The sequence below is a fragment of the Nerophis ophidion genome, linkage group LG18 (assembly GCF_033978795.1).
Source record: "Nerophis ophidion isolate RoL-2023_Sa linkage group LG18, RoL_Noph_v1.0, whole genome shotgun sequence".
NCBI classification, from domain to species: Eukaryota; Metazoa; Chordata; class Actinopteri; order Syngnathiformes; family Syngnathidae; genus Nerophis; species Nerophis ophidion.
The window spans coordinates 37,617,605-37,638,043 of record NC_084628.1 but is presented as its reverse complement, the minus strand read 5'-3'; the positions used below and the strand labels follow the sequence as shown (position 1 = coordinate 37,638,043).

General features: G+C 40.1%; 1 protein-coding gene across 3 annotated transcripts in view; it reads right to left on the bottom strand.

Annotated features, from left to right (window-relative positions):
- Positions 1–20,439, bottom strand: part of cadm1b (cell adhesion molecule 1b) — a 687,646-nt gene that overhangs the window by 238,866 nt on the left and 428,341 nt on the right. For all 3 annotated transcript variants that reach the window (XM_061878075.1, XM_061878076.1, XM_061878077.1), the window contains one exon: positions 10,376–10,522. In XM_061878075.1, coding sequence (XP_061734059.1) covers positions 10,376–10,522 — 147 coding nt within the window. The remainder of the gene's footprint in view (positions 1–10,375; positions 10,523–20,439) is intronic.

Sequence of the window (20,439 nt, the reverse complement as noted above, 5' to 3'; positions counted from 1 at the left end):
TGATACACACTTCAATAAATGGCCAGAAATAGCCAATTTGCTCAATTTACCTTTAATAAATAAATCTATATATATAAAAAAAAAATGGGTAAATTTTTTTCCTTTTACGGAAAGTTTTTTGTAGGGAATAAATGATGAAAAAAACACTTAATTGAACGGTTTAAAAGAGGACAAAAACATGAAAAAAATGAAAATTAAATTTTGAAACATAGTTTAATTTCAATTTCGACTCTTTAAAATTCAAAATTCAACCGAAAAAAATGACAAAAACTGGCAAATTTGAATCTTTTTGAAAAAATTAAAAAAACAATTTATGGAACATCATTAGTAATTTTTCCTGATTAAGATTAATTTTAGAATTTTGATGACATGTTTTAAATAGGTTAAAATCCAATCTGCACTTTGTTAGAATATATAACAAATTGGACCAAGCTATATTTCTAACAAAAACAAATCATTATTTCTTTTAGATTTTCCAGAACTTTTTTTTTAAAAATAAATTCAAAAGACTTTGAAATAAGATTTAAATTTGATTCTACAGATTTTCTAGATTCGCCGGAATAATCTTTTTAAATTTTAATCATAATAAGTTTAAAGAAATATTTCACAAATATTCTTCATCGAAAAAACAGAAGCTAAAATGAAGAATTCAATTAAAATGTATTTATTATTCTTTACAATAAAAAATACTTGAAGATTGATTTAAATTGTCACGAAAGAAGAGGAACGAATTTAAAAGGTAAAAAGGTATATGTGTTAAAAATCCTAAAATCATTTTTAAGGTTGTATTTTTTTCTCTAAAATTGTCTTTCGGAAAGTTATAAGAAGCAAAGTAAAAAAATAAATGAAGTAAAGACCAAGTCTTTAAAATATTTTCTTGGCTTCTCAAATTCTATTTGAGTTTTGTCTCTCTTAGAATTAAAAATGTCGAGCAAAGCGAGACCAGCTTGCTAGTAAATAAATACAATTAAAAAAATAGAGGCAGCTCACTGGTAAGTGCTGCTATTTGAGCTATTTTTAGAACAGGCTGTCATGCCAAATTTCTTCCCCCCTACACCCCCCCCCCCCCCCCCCCCCCGTTTACTTACGGGGTCATGATTAATACAGACCTTTTGTTCACGCTATATTATAAAAATACAGATGTTTCGTTAACGCTACATTATAACAAAAATTAAAAAAAAAATTTACAAACACAAGCTTTGGGATGACACATTTATTTCCGGGGTCACGTTTCCTCTTATGTCATCCCATAGCTTGTGTTTGTAAATTGTTTTTTAATTTTTTTTACAATATAGCGTTGACAAAACGTCTGTATTTTTATAATATAGCGTTATCCATCCATCCATCCATTTTCTACCGCTTATTCCCTTTCGGGGTCACGGGGGGCGCTGGCGCCTATCTCAGCTACAATCGGGCGGAAGGCAGGGTACACCCTGGACAAGTCGCCACCTCATCGCAGGGCCAACACAGATAGACAGACAACATTCACACTCACATTCACACACTAGGGACCATTTAGTGTTGCCAATCAACCTATCCCCAGGTGCATGTCTTTGGAAGTGGGAGGAAGCCGGAGTACCTGGAGGGAACCCACGCATTCACGGGGAGAACATGCAAACTCCACACAGAAAGATCCCGAGCCTGGGATTTGAACCCAGGACTGCAGGAGCTTCGTATTGTGAGGCTGACGCACTAACCCCTCTGCCACCGTGAAGCCCAAAGCGTTATATTTTTATAATATAGCGTTAACAAAACATCTGTATTAATCATGACCCCGGAAGTAAATTGGGGGGGGGGTTGTAGGGAGAAGAAATTTGGCGTGACAAGGCCAGCGGGCGACTCATCTGGTCCTTACAGGCACCGCGTTGGTGACCCCTGTCATAGAGTATATTTACAGTTACAAGCGCCCCAAGGGCGTCACGTGGAAGAGGGGTTAGTGCGTCTGCCTCACAATACAAAGTTCCTGCAGTCCTGGGTTCAAATCCAGGCTCGGGATCTTTCTGTGTGGAGTTTGCATGTTCTCCCCGTGAATGCGTGGGTTCCCTCCAAGTACTCCGGCTTCCTCCCACTTCCAAAGACATGCACCTGGGGATAGGTTGATTGGCGTTGATTGGCAACACTAAATTGTCCCTAGTGTGTGAATGCGAGTGTAAATGTTGTCTGTCTATCTGTGTTGGCCCTGCGATGAGGTGGCGACTTGTCCAGGGTGTACCCTGCCTTCCGCCCGATTGTAGCTGAGATAGGCGCCAGCGCCCCCCGCGACTACGAAAGGGAATAAGCGGTAGAAAATGGATGGATGGCACTACGGTGGGAGAGGGGTTAGTGCGTCTGCCTCACAATACAAAGTTCCTGCAGTCCTGGGTTCAAATCCAGGCTCGGGATCTTTCTGTGTGGAGTTTGCATGTTCTCCCCGTGAATGCGTGGGTTCCCTCCGGGGTACTCCGGCTTCCTCCCACTTCCAAAGACATGCACCTGGGGATAGGTTGATTGGCAACACTAAATTGTCCCTAGTGTGTGAATGTGAGTGTGAATGTTGTCTGTCTATCTGTGTTGGCCCTGCGATGAGGGTGGCGACTTGTCCAGGGTGTACCCTGCCTTCCGCCCGATTGTAGCTGAGATAGGCGCCAGCGCCCCCCGCGACCCCGAAAGGGAATAAGCGGTAGAAAATGGATGGATGGATGGAAGCGGCCCTCAATGAAAACAAGTTTGACAACCCCGTGTTTCATTTGTTGTTGTTTTTATTTATTATATATATATAGATTTTTTTTTTTTTTACTAATGGCAATTTCGTAGAAAATGTTAATAGTTCTCTTAAAAAAAAAAAAAAAAGTTCTCTTTTCGATTCACTCTCTAAAATGAAACATTGAGCAGTAAGAGCACAGACTTCAAATCCAAAAGTGGCCACCTTTCTTACGGGAACCATTATGGACAAATAATGTATTTATAGAAGTAGAAATATGCCAGATTAATTGCTTAAGAGACCGTGTAACCTTTCTTTAAAAGGTAATGAGGAGGCATCGGCTTTGACTAATGACCCATTAGGACGAGGGTTGACTACGGCCGCCACTTCATTCTTGTGCTGCTACATGCAGGGCTTTATTTCAATGTATAATGATGACTTTTACACATACTCCCAGGTACACTCCTCGCATTTTAAGTGCGCTACATCCTCTCAGGGGACAGTACACTTCAAATGATTATTTTACAGTATTCAGTTCTACTCAATTATTTTCTAACATGATCCCCACGAGGAATCAAATGGAAGGGAATGATCTTTATTTGGTGCACGGTGTTAAGATAAGTGTGGCCAGTAGATGGCAGTCAAACATAAGAGATACGTGCAGACTGTGAAGGCGATATGAGACTGAAGTAAACAACACCAACATGTTAGATTACATTAAAGATATACAACATTACAAACGGCGCTCAAAAATGTATCAAAATGTTTTCATACAACTTTGGTAAGCTATGAAGCCACACCACTTCATGGATTGTCAATGCATAAACAAAGGAGAATTATTTTTAGTAGTAGTATTTATTATTGTTCGCAATATTATGCAAAAGTAACTTTTCCTACCTTCTGGTCTGTATTTGGGATCTGTATAAGTCCTGAAAATTTGCGCGCTTCCGCCTTTGTAGTCCGTGGAGACGGGTAGTCCATAAGCTTCTTTTTGTTATGGGACATTCCTCCTCCGCTGTTGGCATTTCTAATATAAAGTAGTGTAAAGTTCTTACTTATATCTGTCAGTAAAGTCGCCATGAAAGCGCTAAAACATACCGGTGTAGTGAGTATACAATAATCACCCAAGGATCTTTAGTTATTAGAAAGTTTCGGTCGGACGTTTTTTCACGGGACACATTTCCGTCCTTGTTGTTGTTACACTAGTGAGCCACGGATGAGGAGATGCTGCTCCGTTATTGATTGAAGTAAAGTCGGAATGACATTAAAACAGTTAGCGTCATCATTTGACAGTTCTTCCACTCCCGTCCTTGCACGCTACACCGCTACAACAAAGATGACGGCGAGAAGACGCTGGACGTAGGGAGAAGTACAGAGCGCCAATAAACCTTAAAGGGATACTTGGTCAACAGCCATACAGGGCACACTGAGGGTGACCGTAAAAACAACTTTAACACTGTTACAAATATGCGCCACACTGTGAACCCACACCAAACAAGAATGACAAACACATTTCGGGAGAACATATGCAACGTAACACAACGTAAACACACAGAACAAATACCCAGAACCCCTTTCAACACTCACTCTTCCGGGACGCTACAATATCCCCCGCTACGCTAAACATTGGCAAGATCACAACATAGTACATGTACTCCAAGTCCCCATAAAAAAGACAAAACATATAAAATCCCAATCAGATAAGATTTGGGACAGGCCAGAATAAAACACCATAATAAAAGAATACATTGCAGTTAATTAGATATAGGCACAAATAGGTACTACGGCTTACTTAGTTCTGTGGTGGCAGCTGGGACAAAACTACACGTGTACCCTTTTGTTTTGCCTCTTGGGACTAAAAAAAAACCAACAACATCCGTCCAGATGGGAGAAGCTGAAAATGGCTGTATAGGTAGTGAGATACATCAGTTAAAACGGAGGAAGCTATCCTCACTACCTGATTGTTGTAGAGCAGGGGTGTCAAAGTCAAGGCCCGCGGGCTGGATCTGGGCCGCGAATGAATGATTAATGCTCCCCGGGGTGATATGTGATTGGTATTAGAACCGGCCCGCAGGCCACAGCCACCTGCTGCTGTTTTGCACGCACCTATACTCCATCAGTGTTGGCACTGGGAACTTTTCAAAAATGGGGTCCGGAAATATGAAAATAAACGATGTAGGCATGGCAAAGATACGTATAAAACAGTCTTGCCTTCCTTCATACTTCCTCCAGACTGGCTGCTTGGAATTTGCCCAATTTATGACATTTTGCCCCATTGTGATGTTAGTGGATATCTCCATATATGGTAGTTTTATCTCCATATATGGTAGTTTTACCCAAGACATTTGCACGAGTTCGCCATTGTAGTGGATATCTCCATATATGGTAGTTTTATCTCCATATATGGTAGTTTTATCTCCATATATGGTAGTTTTACCCAAGACATTTGCACGAGTCCGCCATTGTAGTGGATATCTCCATATATGGTAGTTTTATCTCCATATATGGTAGTTTTATCTCCATATATGGTAGTTTTACCTGAAGACATTTGCACGAGTCCGCCATTGTAGTGGATATCTCCATATATGGTAGTTTTATCTCCATATATGGTAGTTTTATCTCCATATATGGTAGTTTTACCCAAGACATTTGCACGAGTCCGCCATTGTTGTGGATATCTCCATATATGGTAGTTTTATCTCCATATATGGTAGTTTTATCTCCATATATGGTAGTTTTACCCAAGACATTTGCACGAGTCCGCCATTGTAGTGGATATCTCCATATATGGTAGTTTTATCTCCATATATGGTAGTTTTATCTCCATATATGGTAGTTTTACCTGAAGACATTTGCACGAGTCCGCCATTGTAGTGGATATCTCCATATATGGTAGTTTTATCTCCATATATGGTAGTTTTATCTCCATATATGGTAGTTTTTACCCAAGACATTTGCACGAGTCCGCCATTGTAGTGGATATCTCCATATATGGTAGTTTTATCTCCATATATGGTAGTTTTATCTCCATATATGGTAGTTTTACCTGAAGACATTTGCACGAGTCCGCCATTGTAGTGGATATCTCCATATATGGTAGTTTTATCTCCATATATGGTAGTTTTATCTCCATATATCGTAGTTTTACCAAGACATTTTCACGAGTCCGCCATTGTAGTGGATATCTCCATAAATGGTAATTTTATCTCCATATATGGTAGTTTTACCCAAGACATTTGCACGAGTCCACCATTGTAGTGGATATCTCCATATATGGTAGTTTTATCTCCATATATGGTAGTTTTATCTCCATATATGGTAGTTTTACCTGAAGACATTTGCACGAGTCTGCCATTGTAGTGGATATCTCCATATATGGTAGTTTTATCTCCATAAATGGTAGTTTTATCTCCATATATGGTAGTTTTACCCAAGACATTTGCACGAGTCCGCCATTGTAGTGGATATCTCCATATATGGTAGTTTTATCTCCATATATGGTAGTTTTATCTCCATATATGGTAGTTTTATCTCCATATATGGCAGTTTTACCCAAGACATTTGCACGAGTCCGGCATTGTAGTGGATATCTCCATATATGGTAGTTTTCTCTCCATATATGGTAGTTTTGTCTCCATATATGGTAGTTTTATCTCCATATATGGTAGTTTTATCTCCATATATGGTAGTTTTACCCAAGACATTTGCACGAGTCCGCCATTGTAGTGGATATCTCCATATATGCTAGTTTTATCTCCATATATGGTAGTTTTATCTCCATATATGGTAGTTTTATCTCCATATATGGTAGTTTTACCCAAGACATTTGCACGAGTCCGCCATTGTAGTGGATATCTCCATATATGGTAATTTTATCTCCATATATGGTAGTTTTATCTCCATATATGGTAGTTTTACCCGGAGACATTTGCACAAGTCCGCCATTGTAGTGGATATCTCCATATATGGTAGTTTTATCTCCATATATGGTAGTTTTATCTCCATATATGGTAGTTTTATCTCCATATATGGTAGTTTTACCCAAGACATTTGTACGAGTCCGCCATTGTAGTGGATATCTCCATATATGGTAGTTTTATCTCCATATATGGTAGTTTTATCTCCATATATGGTAGTTTTACCCGAAAACATTTGCACAAGTCTGCCATTGTAGTGGATATCTCCATATATGGTAATTTTATCTCCATATATGGTAGTTTTATCTTCATATATGGTAGTTTCACCCAAGACATTTGCACGAGTCCGCCATTGTAGTGGATATCTCCGTATATGGTAGTTTTTTCCCGAAGACATTTGCACGAGTCCGCCATTGTAGTCCGACTCGGAATGTAACGGGATCAAATCTCACTATTATCTCGGTAATAAGGCCACGGTACAATATTATTTATATGTCACCAAAAAATACTTTAGAATGTTAAAGTGTGTAAAATGAAGTGTCAGGAATCATCAGCATTATTGTATCAAGTCATAAAAATGGGGTCCCATTTTTTTTGTATCGGTTTTGAAAAGAATTGATAAATGTATGCATTATCCTGCTAAAACTCACATTCTATGTTGTGTTTCGGAAAAAGGTTGTCATAAACATTCATTTATTAAAAAATAATACAAAAAACTGCATTTTTATGCATATGTAAATGTATTCAGTTAAAAACATTGGCCCTAGTGTGTGAATGTGAGTGTGAATGTTGTCTGTCTATCTGTGTTGGCCCTGCGATGAGGTGGCGACTTGTCCAGGGTGTACCCCGCCTTACGCACGATTGTAGCTGAGATAGGCGCCAGCGCCCCCCGCGACCCCAAAAGGGAACAAGCGGTAGAAAATGGATGGATGGATGGACATTCATTCACTTTCTTCTTTCCTTCATGGATCTAAACTCTACCGCTGCCGGTATTCTTTTCTGGATTTTTTATTCTAATATTTTCAGAATGTGAGACATATAAAAACAATCTGAAGTTGTCCTTATTTTTTGGTTTTAATGCCTTGATTTTAACCTCTTAAGGCCCAAGCTGTTTGTTTACATGCTTTTTTAATTTCTCTTAGCTATTTGGGCTTATCAGACCCTAATTCGAATAAAAACTAAGAATCATCTTTCGATATGATGTACTTAGTCCATATGTACACAAAAGTGTACTTTATATTTAGTGACATGCTAATTCTTTTTTTTTGACACTTTTTCTCCAAATTCCATTGTATTTTATACTCTCCTGACACCACCAGATGGCAGTATAAGTGTCCACATAAGTGGCCATAAGACCCCAATTCAGTAGTGTACACAATTTTGGAAATAGGAGAGTGTCCACATAAGTGGCCATAAGACCCCAATTCAGTAGTGTACACAATTTTGGAAATAGGAGCTAAAAGGTGCTGTCCACACATGTGGCCACTAAGACCTTTAGAGGTTATTGTTAACACATGACATAAATGTCCGGCCCACATGTGGCCCCTGAGCTAAAATGACTTTGACACCCTGATTTACCTGACACCTTAACGATTTGATTCAGGGAATTCTTGTCCTTACAGATGACTGAACCATGAGACCAGGGAGAAAGACACAACGCATTCTATAAAATGATCGCGATGGTCGTGTCAACATTAAAATGAGACAGTTTCCTCAGTCAGTACAAACGTCCGGTGAGCCTTTTGAACGCCACGGTTGACCAACTTGTTGGATTATGTCCTCATTCTTCTATTATCCAGGTGAGAGGCATTATTTATGATGTAAAATAAACTTTCACAAGCTCTGAGGCGATACAGCAGCTCACCAGCGTATGATGTAAATATAGAAGCAACAAGTCAGTTAGCTTACTGTGACCATGGCACCACTATAAATAGTTTTCGCCTACAATAACAATACCACATTTTTTTTTGCAAACCTGTAATTATAGTCTGCAAATAATGTGCCGTTGTTGAGTGTCGGTGCTGTCTAGAGCTCGGCAAAGTAACCGTGTAATACTCTTTCATATCAGTAGGTAGCAGCAGGTAGCTAATTACTATGTTGTGATCACAATATGCAGACAACAGCGGAAGGCAGTGTGCAGGTAAAAAAAGGTGTCCAATGCTTAAACCAAAAATAAACAAAAGGTGAGTGCCCCTAAGAAAAGGCATTGAAGCTTAGGGAAGGCTATGCAGAACGAAACTAAAACAGAATTGGCTGCAAAGTTAACCGAAACAGAATGCTGGACGACAGCAAAAACTTACTGTGGAGCAATGATGTACACCCGAACATGGCATGACAATAAACAATGATGGACCTGTCGCATTTTTGTGGCTTTTAATGCCTCCTCAACAAAACACTTTTATGTTACAATACTGAACAGATGTTTACCTAATCACACTAAACATCTACGTTCATATTATTGTTACTTAGCCAGCGTTTGTGGGTCTGATGGACCCATTGCATTTTGTGGCTTTTAATGCCTCACCATCAAACATGTTTATGTTAAAATACTTAACAGATGTCTATTGGGATAATGTAAACATCTGTTTAGTATTTTAACATAAACGTGTTTGATGGTGAGGCATTAAAAGCCACAAAAAGCGACAGGTCCATCAGACCCACAAACGCAGACTGAGTAACAGCAATATGAACGTTACATGGAAAATTCCTCTGCCAGTTTCTGCATCCCACAGGGATGTTTCTTTTGTGTTTCTGCACCTGCAGTTTCTACACAAGGCTGCAATATTGTTTGTCAACACTGTCTGCTCTCATTTTCTCGCACAATTCACCCTCTGATGTTCTGTGTACCTACACTCTGTCCTCCTCCTGTCTAGGCCTGATGTGTGTGTGTGTGTGTGTGTGTGTGTTCTGGCAATGCTTACTTAATGGGAACATCGCTCTAGTTACACCTTTAAGGGACCTCCTATTGTTGTTACTCAGCCAGCGTTTGTGGGTATGATGGACCCGTTGCATTTTGTGGCTTTTAATGCCTCACCATTAAACACGTTTTTGTTAAAATACTGAACATTAGTCTGTTGGGAAGAGGTAAACATTTGTTCAGTATTTTAACATAAACCTGTTTGATGGTAAGGCATCAAAAGCCACAAAAATAGGACGGGTCCATCAGACCCACAAACGCTGGCTGAGTAACAACGATATGAACGTTGCACGGAAAACTTCTCTGCCAGTTTCTACATTCCACAGGGATTCTTCTTTTGGTTTCGGCAATGTTGTTTGTCAACACTGTCTGCTCTCATTTTCTCGCACAATTCACCCTCTGATGTTCTGTGTACATACAATCTGTCCTCCTCCTGTCTAGGCCTGATGTGTGTGTGTGTGTGTGTGTGTGTGTGTGTGTGTGTGTGTGTGTGTGTGTTCTGGCAATGCTGACTTAATGGGGACATCGCTCTGTTTACACACCTTTAGATGATTTCTGACGGTATGGGGACATAAAAACAGGTCCCCTAGCCTTTTTAAATGATCGTCAGATCCATTCTATATCCTTCTATATATGGTAGTTGGAGTTGCCCGGACATCTTATATGTAATAGAAATGTGTGGGGAGGGGGTGTATGGTGTGTGCTCATTAAATATGTATTCAGATCTATGTTCTTCACAGAAAATGAGCCAAAGTCAGTGAGTCTCAGTTTGAAAAATGAATTAATTCTGTCATTTTTCGGCCACAGACCCGAACACCATGGCCTCTCGAGACGATGTTGGTAAAAAACCGTTTGACTTACGTCTGACATCCCTGAAGTAGATGGTCTGCCGGTTGGGGTTGAGCAGCTGGATGACCGAATCGTCGTTATTCCTCACCCTGCAGCTGATGGTGGCCGTCTCGCCCTCCACCACTGTCACGTTGTCGGTTGCCAGGTTCTGACCTTCCACTTGAACACACACAAACACACCATATGAGGGACGAGCGCTACAGTCTGGACATTTACAGCCCACCAAACATTTGCCCGGCGTCAACACCCCGCGACAATGCGACGCTACCCAACCAGCCTCGTGGAGATTGTGCAGCCAGAATCTAATCTGTTTAATATAGGAGCCATGTTTGTCACTATCGATCTCTCCCCAGGAGCGTGGGCCCCCGTGAGTCAGCGCCAGATGGGCCGCGAGCTGGGCTGCCCACAAAAGGGGAGCGAGGAGACAAAGGAGGGAAGTAGTAGATCAGGGCGGGGAGGAGGAGGGAGAGCTGGATGCTGGTGATGAGCTAAGCCTTATCAGAGCCTTCCATCTGAGCCCTCCATGTGACCAATGTGTGCTCAGCGTGCCGTCTTGGCAACCAGGAGCAGCTCTCGGGCACACAAGCGCCGTTCTCCCGACAGAACCCTGGTCCTTGTCGCCGTAACTCACGCCTCGGCTTTTGTCTTCCAGGAATTTAGAGAGCATTTAATGTCGCCTTGCCCTTTTTATCCCGAGGTGGGGGGAAAAACCTGGGGAATACATTAGACCGGGGGTCAGCATGGCCCTCGTGCATACTTGCCAACCTTGAGACCTCCGATTTCGGGAGGTGGGGGGCGTGGTCGGGGGTGGAACAGGGGCGTGGTTGGGGGTGTGGTTGAGAGGGGAGGAGTATATTTACAGCTAGAATTCACCAAGTCAAGTATTTCTTATATATATATATATATATCTCAATCAATCAATCAATGTTTACTTATATAGCCCTAAATCACTAGTGTCTCAAAGGGCTGCACAAACCACTACGACATCCTCGGTAGGCCCACATAAGGGCAAGGAAAACTCACACCCAGTGGGACATCGGTGACAATAATGACCCAGTGGGACGTTGGTGACTATGAGAACCTTGGAGAGGAGGAAAGCAATGGATGTCGAGCGGGTCTAACATGATACTGTGAAAGTTCAATCCATAATGGATCCAACACAGTCGCGAGAGTCCAGTCCAAAGCGGATCCAACACAGCAGCGAGAGTCCCGTTCACAGCGGAGCCAGCAGGAAACCATCCCAAGCGGAGGCGGATCAGCAGCGCAGAGATGTCCCCAGCCGATACACAGGCAAGCAGTACATGGCCACCGGATCGGACCGGACCCCCTCCACAAGGGAGAGTGGGACATAGGAGAATATATATATATATATATATATATATATATATATATATATATATATATGTACATATATATATGTGTACATATACATATATATATATATATATATATATATATATATATATATATATATATATATATAAAATACTTGACTTTCAGTGAATTCTAGCTATATATATATATTTATTTATTGTATTATATATATATATATATATATATATATATATATATATATATATATTGTCATGATCCACGACTTGGATCATGTCATGTTCTGTTTTTGTTATGTTTGTATATCACATCCTGATATTTGACGTCCGTAGTTCCTGGTGGCACTTCCCGTTTTGTTCCGTTGTCATAGTTACCCATTTAGTGTCACCTGCCTTCTGTTTGTCACGCGCACCTGATTTTTGATTATCTCTTTATATAAGCCTACCCTTTTGGTTCGTTCTGCCTCGCAGTGTAATTTGCTTTTAACGCAACAGGTGACGTCGCTATCCCGCATTGTGGTAATTATCTTTTTGATCTCGATTAGCGTCCATGCTATTTAGTTCGTTTGTACCTAGTTCACATGCTAGCGCTTTTTGTTCTTTCTAGCTCCCATGCTAGTTCAGTTGGTTTTGTTTATAGTGCCTATGTGCAAGTCTTTTTGTTCCGAGTCTGTTTTTGTAGTCACAAATAAATCTTTTCTTACCTTTACGCTGTGTCCCTTACGCAATGCATCATTGAGAGAACGCAACTTGTAGCATGACAGGTAGTATCTGTATCAAAACGACACGACAGGTAGCACGACAAGAGTGATGTGTGGCAACGACAATACAAGTCCGAATAACAATACAATGATCCAGCACTGACTGGAGGAACAAAGCAGGTAAAATAGGAGCTGGCCGATTGACATCAGGTGTGACCAGATGCCAATCAGCCTTAGCTGAGTGAAAACACAGGGAGACAAATAGGAAGCTGAACCAAAATAAGAGCACTAGACAGGAACTAAGGACAGGAAATACTAAACACAGAGGAAACAGACAAATGCAGAGGAAAAAACTAAAACATAGACAAACTGTCAGGGGAAACCCTGACAGATATCACTCGGCCGGGGTTTGAACTCACGACTTACCGATCTCAGGGCGGACCCTCTAACCCAGGGGTAGGGAACCTATGGCTCTAGAGCCAGATGTGGCTCTTTTGATGACCGCATCTGGCTCTCGGATAAATCTGAGCTGACATTGCTCAGCACGATAAATAATGAATAATTCCAATAGAAATCAAAAATAACGTTCAAAATATAAAACATTCTCATGCATTTTTATGTTCAAGAAGTTGCGTTAATGGTAAGAAGTAATTTATTTATTATTGGTTTGTGTGGGGCTTGCCCTCTCGGGGGTTCTTCAGACCACCAGGCACCGACATGAGAGCCCTATCCAGCGTTACAATATTTTTTTATTTTTCAATAAGTCTCTTAGTTGCTTTCCAGTAATTGTCTTTTTCTCTTTCGTTCTCGCTCTCTCCTTGGCTGCTGCTTATAAACAGAGCGACAGGTGATTAGAAAACAAGGCCCAGCTGGGCCATCTACGCACCTGTCGCTGATTTCGACACCCCGCTTCGCTGTAGGCCCGTAGCCCACGCCCCCTCCACAGTTAGCTTCAGAATAACAATGTTATTCCAAAGAATAAGAGACCTATTATACTCTAGCAATGTTGGTCTTACTTGAAAATGCACGGGTTGAGTTGTGTTCAGTGTTGAAAAAAATATTATATGGCTCTTACAAAAATACATTTTCATATATTTGGCTTCTTGGCTCTCTCTGCCAAAAAGGTTCCCGACCCCTGCTCTAACCACTAGGCCACTGTTCCGACTGTTACACCACTTATTATACAGATTTTTTGGTTTGTATTTTTTGTCCAATGTGGCTCTTTCAACATTTGGCTTGCCGACCCCTGGGTTAGAGCGTCTCACATTCACACAACCCTATCAGCCGAAGACCCCGGGTAGAACATCCCAAGTGCATTCCCATGCCCGCCTCGTAACACCCCTCCACTGCTTTGTGACATTTACAAAGTGGAGAGGAATAATACTAAAAGAGGGAAAGAGATAATGGGAATAGACAGGCAAACTAACATGATTCAGGATGAACTCTGTGAATGCGCCAGGCAATAAGAAATTAACCTCCCGTGGAGGGAAAAGCTCCTCGGACCAATTGTCTGCTGCAATGAGCCGCCTGTTTGATTCCTCTCCGCTGCCAGGCGCAGCGGCTCAGGACAAAAGCCAGGTAATAGATGACAGCAGACACGGGCTGTTTTGGAAAATGTCACCTGATAACGGGCGGAGTTACAGTGGCCTCTGCATTACAGAACAGCTCAGCTTCACTTCCACGGACTTTTTAACAAACTTCTGTGTCCCAAAAACGGTCCTTGAGTTAACCTAAGGCAGGGGTCAGCAACCTTTTTGAAACCAAGAGCTACTTCTTGGGTACTGATTAATGGGAAGGGCTACCAGTTTGATACACACTTAGGGACGGCGTGGCGCAGTGGAAGAGTGGCCGTGCGCAACCCGAGGGTCCCTGGTTCAAATCCCACCTAGTACCAACCTCGTCATGTCCGTTGTGTCCTGAGCAAGACACTTCACCCTTGCTCCTGATGAGTGCTGGTTAGCGCCTTGCATGGCAGCTCCCTCCATCAGTGTGTGAATGTGTGTGTGAATGGGTAAATGTAGAAGTAGTGTCAAAGCGCTTTGAGTACCTTGAAGGTAGAAAAGCGCTATACAAGTACAACCCATTTATCATTTATTTAAATAAATTGCCAGAAATAGCCAATTTGCTCAATTTACCTTTGATATATAAAAGGGTATTTCTGTCCGTCATACATTTTTTTTCCTTCTACAGAAAGTTTTTTGTAGAGAATAAATGATGAAAAACACTTAATTGAACGGTTTAAAAGAGGAGAAAACCGGAAAAAAAAGAAAATTCAATTTTGAAACATAGTTTATCTTCAATTTCGACTCGTTAGAATTCAAAATTCAACCGAAAAAAAGAAGAGGAAAAACAAGCTAATTCGAATCTTTTTGAAAAAATTAAGAAAATAATTTATGGAACATCAATAGTAATTTTTCCTGATTAAAATTAATTTTAAATTTTGATGACATGTTTTAAAATCTTCATTTTGTTAGAATATATAACAAAGTGGACCAAGCTATATTTCTAAGACAAATCATTATTTCTTCTAGATTTTTCAGGACAAGAATTTTAAAAGAAATTCAAAAGACTTTCAAATAAAATTTAAATTTGATTCTAAAGATATTCTAAATTTGCCAGAATATTTTTTAAATTTTTAATCATAATAAGTTTGAAGAAATATTTCACAAATATTCTTTGTTGAAAAAACAGCAGCAAAAATGAAGAATTAAATTAAAATGTATTTATTATTCTTTACAATAAAAAAAATAAATTTACTTGAAGATTGATTTAAATTGTCAGGAAAGAAGAGGAAGGAATTTAAAAAGGTAAAAATCCTAAAATGTTTTTTACGGTTGTATTTTTACTCTAAAATGGTCTTTCTGAAAGTTATAAGAAGCAATAGTAAAAAACTTAATGAAATTAGTTAAACAAGTGAAGACCAAGTTTTTAAAATATTTTCTTGGATTTCCAAATTCTATTTGAGTTTTGTCTCTCTTAGAATTATAAATGTCAAGCAAAGCGAGACCAGCTTGCTAGTAAATAAATACAATTAAAAAAAAATAGAGGCAGCTCACTGGTAAGTGCTGCTATTTTTAGAACAGGCCAGCGGGCTACTCATCTGGTCCTTACGGGCAACCTGGTGCCCACGGGCATCATGTTGGTGACCCCTGATGTAAGGGGTCTGAATAGTTATTTTTTAGGGCAAAATCAAAGATATAAAATCAATCAATCAATCAATGTTTACTTATATAGCCCTAAATCACTAGTGTCTCAAAGGGCTGCACAAACCACCACGACATCCTCGGTAGGCCCACATAAGGGCAAGGAAAACTCACACCCAGTGGGACATCGGTGACAATAATGATCCAGTGGGACGTCTGTGACAATAATGATTATGAGAACCTTAGAGAGGAGGATTACAATGGATGTCGAGCGGGTCTAACATGATACTGTGAAAGTTCAATCCACAATGGATCCAACACAGTCGCAAGAGTCCAGTCCAAAGCGGGTCCAACTCAGCAGCGAGAGTCCCGTTCACAGCGGAGCCACCAGGAAACCATCCCAAGCGGAGGCGGATCAGCAGCGCAGAGATGTCCCCAGCCGATACACAGGCAAGCAGTACATGGCCACCGGATCGGACCGGACCCCCTCCACAGGGGAGAGTGGGACATAGAAGAAAAAGAAAAGAAACAGCAGATCAACTGGTCTAAAAAGGGAGTCTATTTAAAGGCTACAGTATACAAATGAGTTTTAAGGTGAGACTTAAATGCTTCTACTGAGGTGGCATCTCGAACTGTCACCGGGAGGGCATTCCAGAGTACTGGAGCCCGAACGGAAAACGCTCTATAGCCCGCAGACTTTTTTTGGGCTTTGGGAATCACTAACAAGCCGGAGTCCTTTGAACGAGTTAAAAGTGGTAAATTGCAATAAAAAAACAGTACTCCGAATTTGTAGTCTGCATTATAACTGGTTGCATCCCTCATCACTGGTGTGTGTGTGTGTGTGTGTGTGTATGTGTGTGTGTGTGTGTGTGTGTGAGTGTGTGAGTGTGTGAGTGTGTGAGTGAGTGAGTGAGTGAGTGAGTGAGTGAGTGAGTGAGTGAGTGAGGGAGTGAGGGAGTGAGGGAGTGACCAGAAGAAAAACTCTGACTCACTTGGGGAAAGTGTCTAGATGCCCACAATATGATAACCCATCCATCTTCTTGAGCAGTTTTGTCCCAAGTCAGGAGTTGGCAACCCGAAATGTTGAAAAAGCCATATTGGACAAAAAATACAAGAAAAAAAAACTGTCTGGAGCCGCAAAAAAATAAACATGTAGTATAAGTGTTATAATGAAGGCAACACATGACGTAAATGTCTACATTTGCCTACTATCAAAATGACTTTAAAAGCCTAATATACGTGTTATAATGAAGGCAACACATGACATAAGTGTCTACATTAGCCTACTATCAAAATGACTTTAAAAGCCTAATATACGTGTTATAATGAAGGCAACACATGACGTGTCTACATTAGCCTACTATCAAAATGACTTTAAAAGCCTTATATAAGTGTTATAATGAAGGCAACACATGATGTAAGTGTCTATATTAGCTGTATTAGCCTTCTATCAAAATGACTCTAAACGTCTTATATAAGTGTTATAATGAAGGCAACACATGATGTAAGTGTCCATATTAGCTATATTAGCCTACTATCAAAATTACTCTAAACATCTTATATAAGTTTTATAATGAAAGCAACACATGATGTGTTTATATTAGCCTACTATCAAAATGACTTTAGAAGCCTTATATAAGTGTTATAATGAAGGCAACACATGGTGTAAGTGTCTATATTAGCTACATTAGCCTACTATCAAAATTACTTTAGAAACCTTATATAAGTGTTATAATGAAGGCAACACATGACGTGTCTATATTAGCTATATTAGCCTACTATCAAAATGACTTTAAAAGCCGTATATAAATGATATAATGAAGGCAACACATGATGTAAGTGTCCATATTAGCCTACTATCACAATGACTTTAAAAGCCTCATATTAATGTTATATTGAAAGCAGCACAATGTAAGTGTCCATATTAGCTATATTAGCCTACTATCAAAATGACTTTAAAATCCTTATATAAGTGTTGTAATGAAGGCAACACATGATGTAAGTGTTTATATTAGCCTACTATCAAAATTATTTTACAAGCCTTATATAAGTGTTATAATGAAGGCAACACATGACGTGTCCATATTAGCTACATTAGCCTACTATCAAAATGACTTTAAAAGTCTTATATAAGTGTTATAATGAAGACAACATATTATGTGTCTATATTAGCTATATTAGTCAACTATGAAAATGACTTTAAAAGTCTTTTATACGTGTTATAATGAAGGCAACACATGACGTAAGTGTCTATATTAGCCTACTATCAAAATGATTTTAAAAGCCTTTTACAAGTGTTATAATGAAGGCAACACATGATGTAAGTGTCTATATTAGCTACATTAGCCTACTATCAAAACGACTTTAAAAGTCTTATATAAGTGTTATAATGAAGGCAACACATTATGTAAGTGTCTATATTAGCTATATAACGTACTATCACAATGACTTTAAAAGTCTTATATAAGTGTTATAATGAAGGCAACACATTATGTAAGTGTCTATATTAGCTATATTTGTCAACTATCAAAATGACTTTAAAAGTCTTATACAAGTGTTATAATGAAGACAACATATTATGTAAGTGTCTATATTCGCTATATTTGTCAACTATCAAAATGACTTTAAAAGTCGTATACAAGTGTTATAATGAAGACAACATGTGACGTAAGTGTCTATATTAGCTATATTAGCCCACTATCAAAATGACTTTAAACGTCTTATATAAGTGTTATAATGAAGGCAACACATTATGTAAGTGTCTATATTATTAGCTATATTAGTCAACTATCAAAATGACTTTAAAAGTCTTATACAAGTGTTATAATGAAGACATGTGACATAAGTGTCTATATTAGCTATATTAGCCTACTATCAAAATGACTTTAAAAGCCTTATATGAGTGTTGTAATGAAGGCAACACATCAATCAATTTTTACTTATATAGCCCGAAATCACTAGTGTCTCACGACTTAAGTGTCTATATTGGCCTGCTATCAAAATGACTTTAAACGTCTCATATAAGTGTTACAATGAAGGCAACACATGATGTAAGTGTCTATATTAGCTATAAAAGCCTATTATCAAAATTACTTTAAAAACCTTATATAAGTGTTATAATGAAGGCAACACATGATGTAAGTGTCTATATTAGCCTACTATCAAAATGACTTTATAAGTCACAACCTACCCGGTCTCAGGGCGGACACTCTAACCACAGAGCAGGTTGTTTGCACCTTCATTGCACTTTTGTCCCGAACTACAACCAGCTAATGCAACTAAATCCTGTTCTTATCTGCCCTGTAAAGTTGACATTTGAATGTCAGTAGAAGGAAGTCAGTTTTGGATAGAAATGTAAACAAAAAACATTTGGAGTGACAAAAGGCATCAAAGAGGCTGTCATTACATTCGACAAAATCTGAATAGTTGGCAGTCCAAAGGGCGCGACCTCAAGGCAAGGTTACTGCGCTCCAAGTCTGTAGGACGGAGGTGCACTTTTTAATGAATTCACCTTCTTTGAATGGCTTTCCCGCCCTAGCAACATACTTGCCAACTCTCCCGATCTTAACCGGAAACACCCGAATATCAGTGCCCCTCCCGACAATCTCCCGGGGCAATCATTCTCCCGGTTTTCACCCGGACAACGGTATAAGCAGTGCCGTGATGGCACTGCCTATAACTTCCTCTACAAAATGCCGTCTATGAAGCTTCTGCAGACCAACGGAAGTGACTGCAAGACATACTCGATCAACAGCCATACAGGTCACACTGAAGGTGGTCGTATAAACAACTTTATCACTGTTAAAAATATGCGCCACACTGTGAACCCACACCAAACAAGATTGACAACTACATTTTGGGAGAACAGCCGCACCGTAACACAACAGAACAAATATCCAGAATCCAATGCAGCTCTAACTCTACCGGACTACAATAGGGGGGTGGGGTTGAGAGGGGGGGTGTATGTGTATATGGGGCGGCGTGGCGCGGTGGTAGAGTGGCCGTGCGCAACCCGAGGGTCCCTGGTTCAATCCCCACCTAGTACCAACCTCGTCACGTCTGTTGTGTCCTTGAGGAAGACACCTCACCCTTGCTCCTGATGGGTGCAGGTTAGCGCCTTGCATGGCAGCTCCCTCCATCAGTGTGTGTGAATGGGTAAATGTGGAAGTAGCGTCAAAGCGTTTTAAAACTGGGGGCGGTATAGCTCGGTTGGTAGAGCGGCCATGCCAGCAACTTGAGGGTTGGAGGTTCGATCCCCGCTTCCGCCATTCTAGTCACTGCCCTTGTGTCCTTGGGCAAGACACTTTACTCACCTGCCCCCAGTGCCACCCACACTGGTTTAAATGTAAAAATTAGATATTGGGTTTCACTATGTAAAGCGCTTTGAGTCACTAGAGAAAAAGCGCTATATAAATATAATTCACTTTAATTCACTTTAAGTACCTTGAAGGTAGAAAAGCGCTATAGAAGTACAACCCATTTATTTATTTATTATTTATTTATATAGGAGCCCGGAGGAGTTAGGGCTGCATGGGATTCTGGGTATTTGTTCTGTTGTGTTTATGTTGTGTTACGGTGCGGATGTTCTCCCAAAATGTGTTTGTCAGTAAAGCGGCATTCATATAAAATTCGCGGACCCCACCAACATTAAATTTTCATTTTGAGGTACGGGCCGCAAAATAACGTATGTGAGACCCCTGCTCTAGAAGCCAGGCTAGTCGTGCTCCGGTATCTTTAATCCGAGGTTCGTCTCCAGTTCAAAACACACATAAAATAACACGGGCAAAAACCCCGTCAAAGTGAGAACGGGCCACTTTGCGACAACTCGGGCAGTGGAGGAGTTACTGTGTTCAATCCCCTCGGCATCCTGTTCATGATTGGGTGCAAACGAGGAGAGGCGG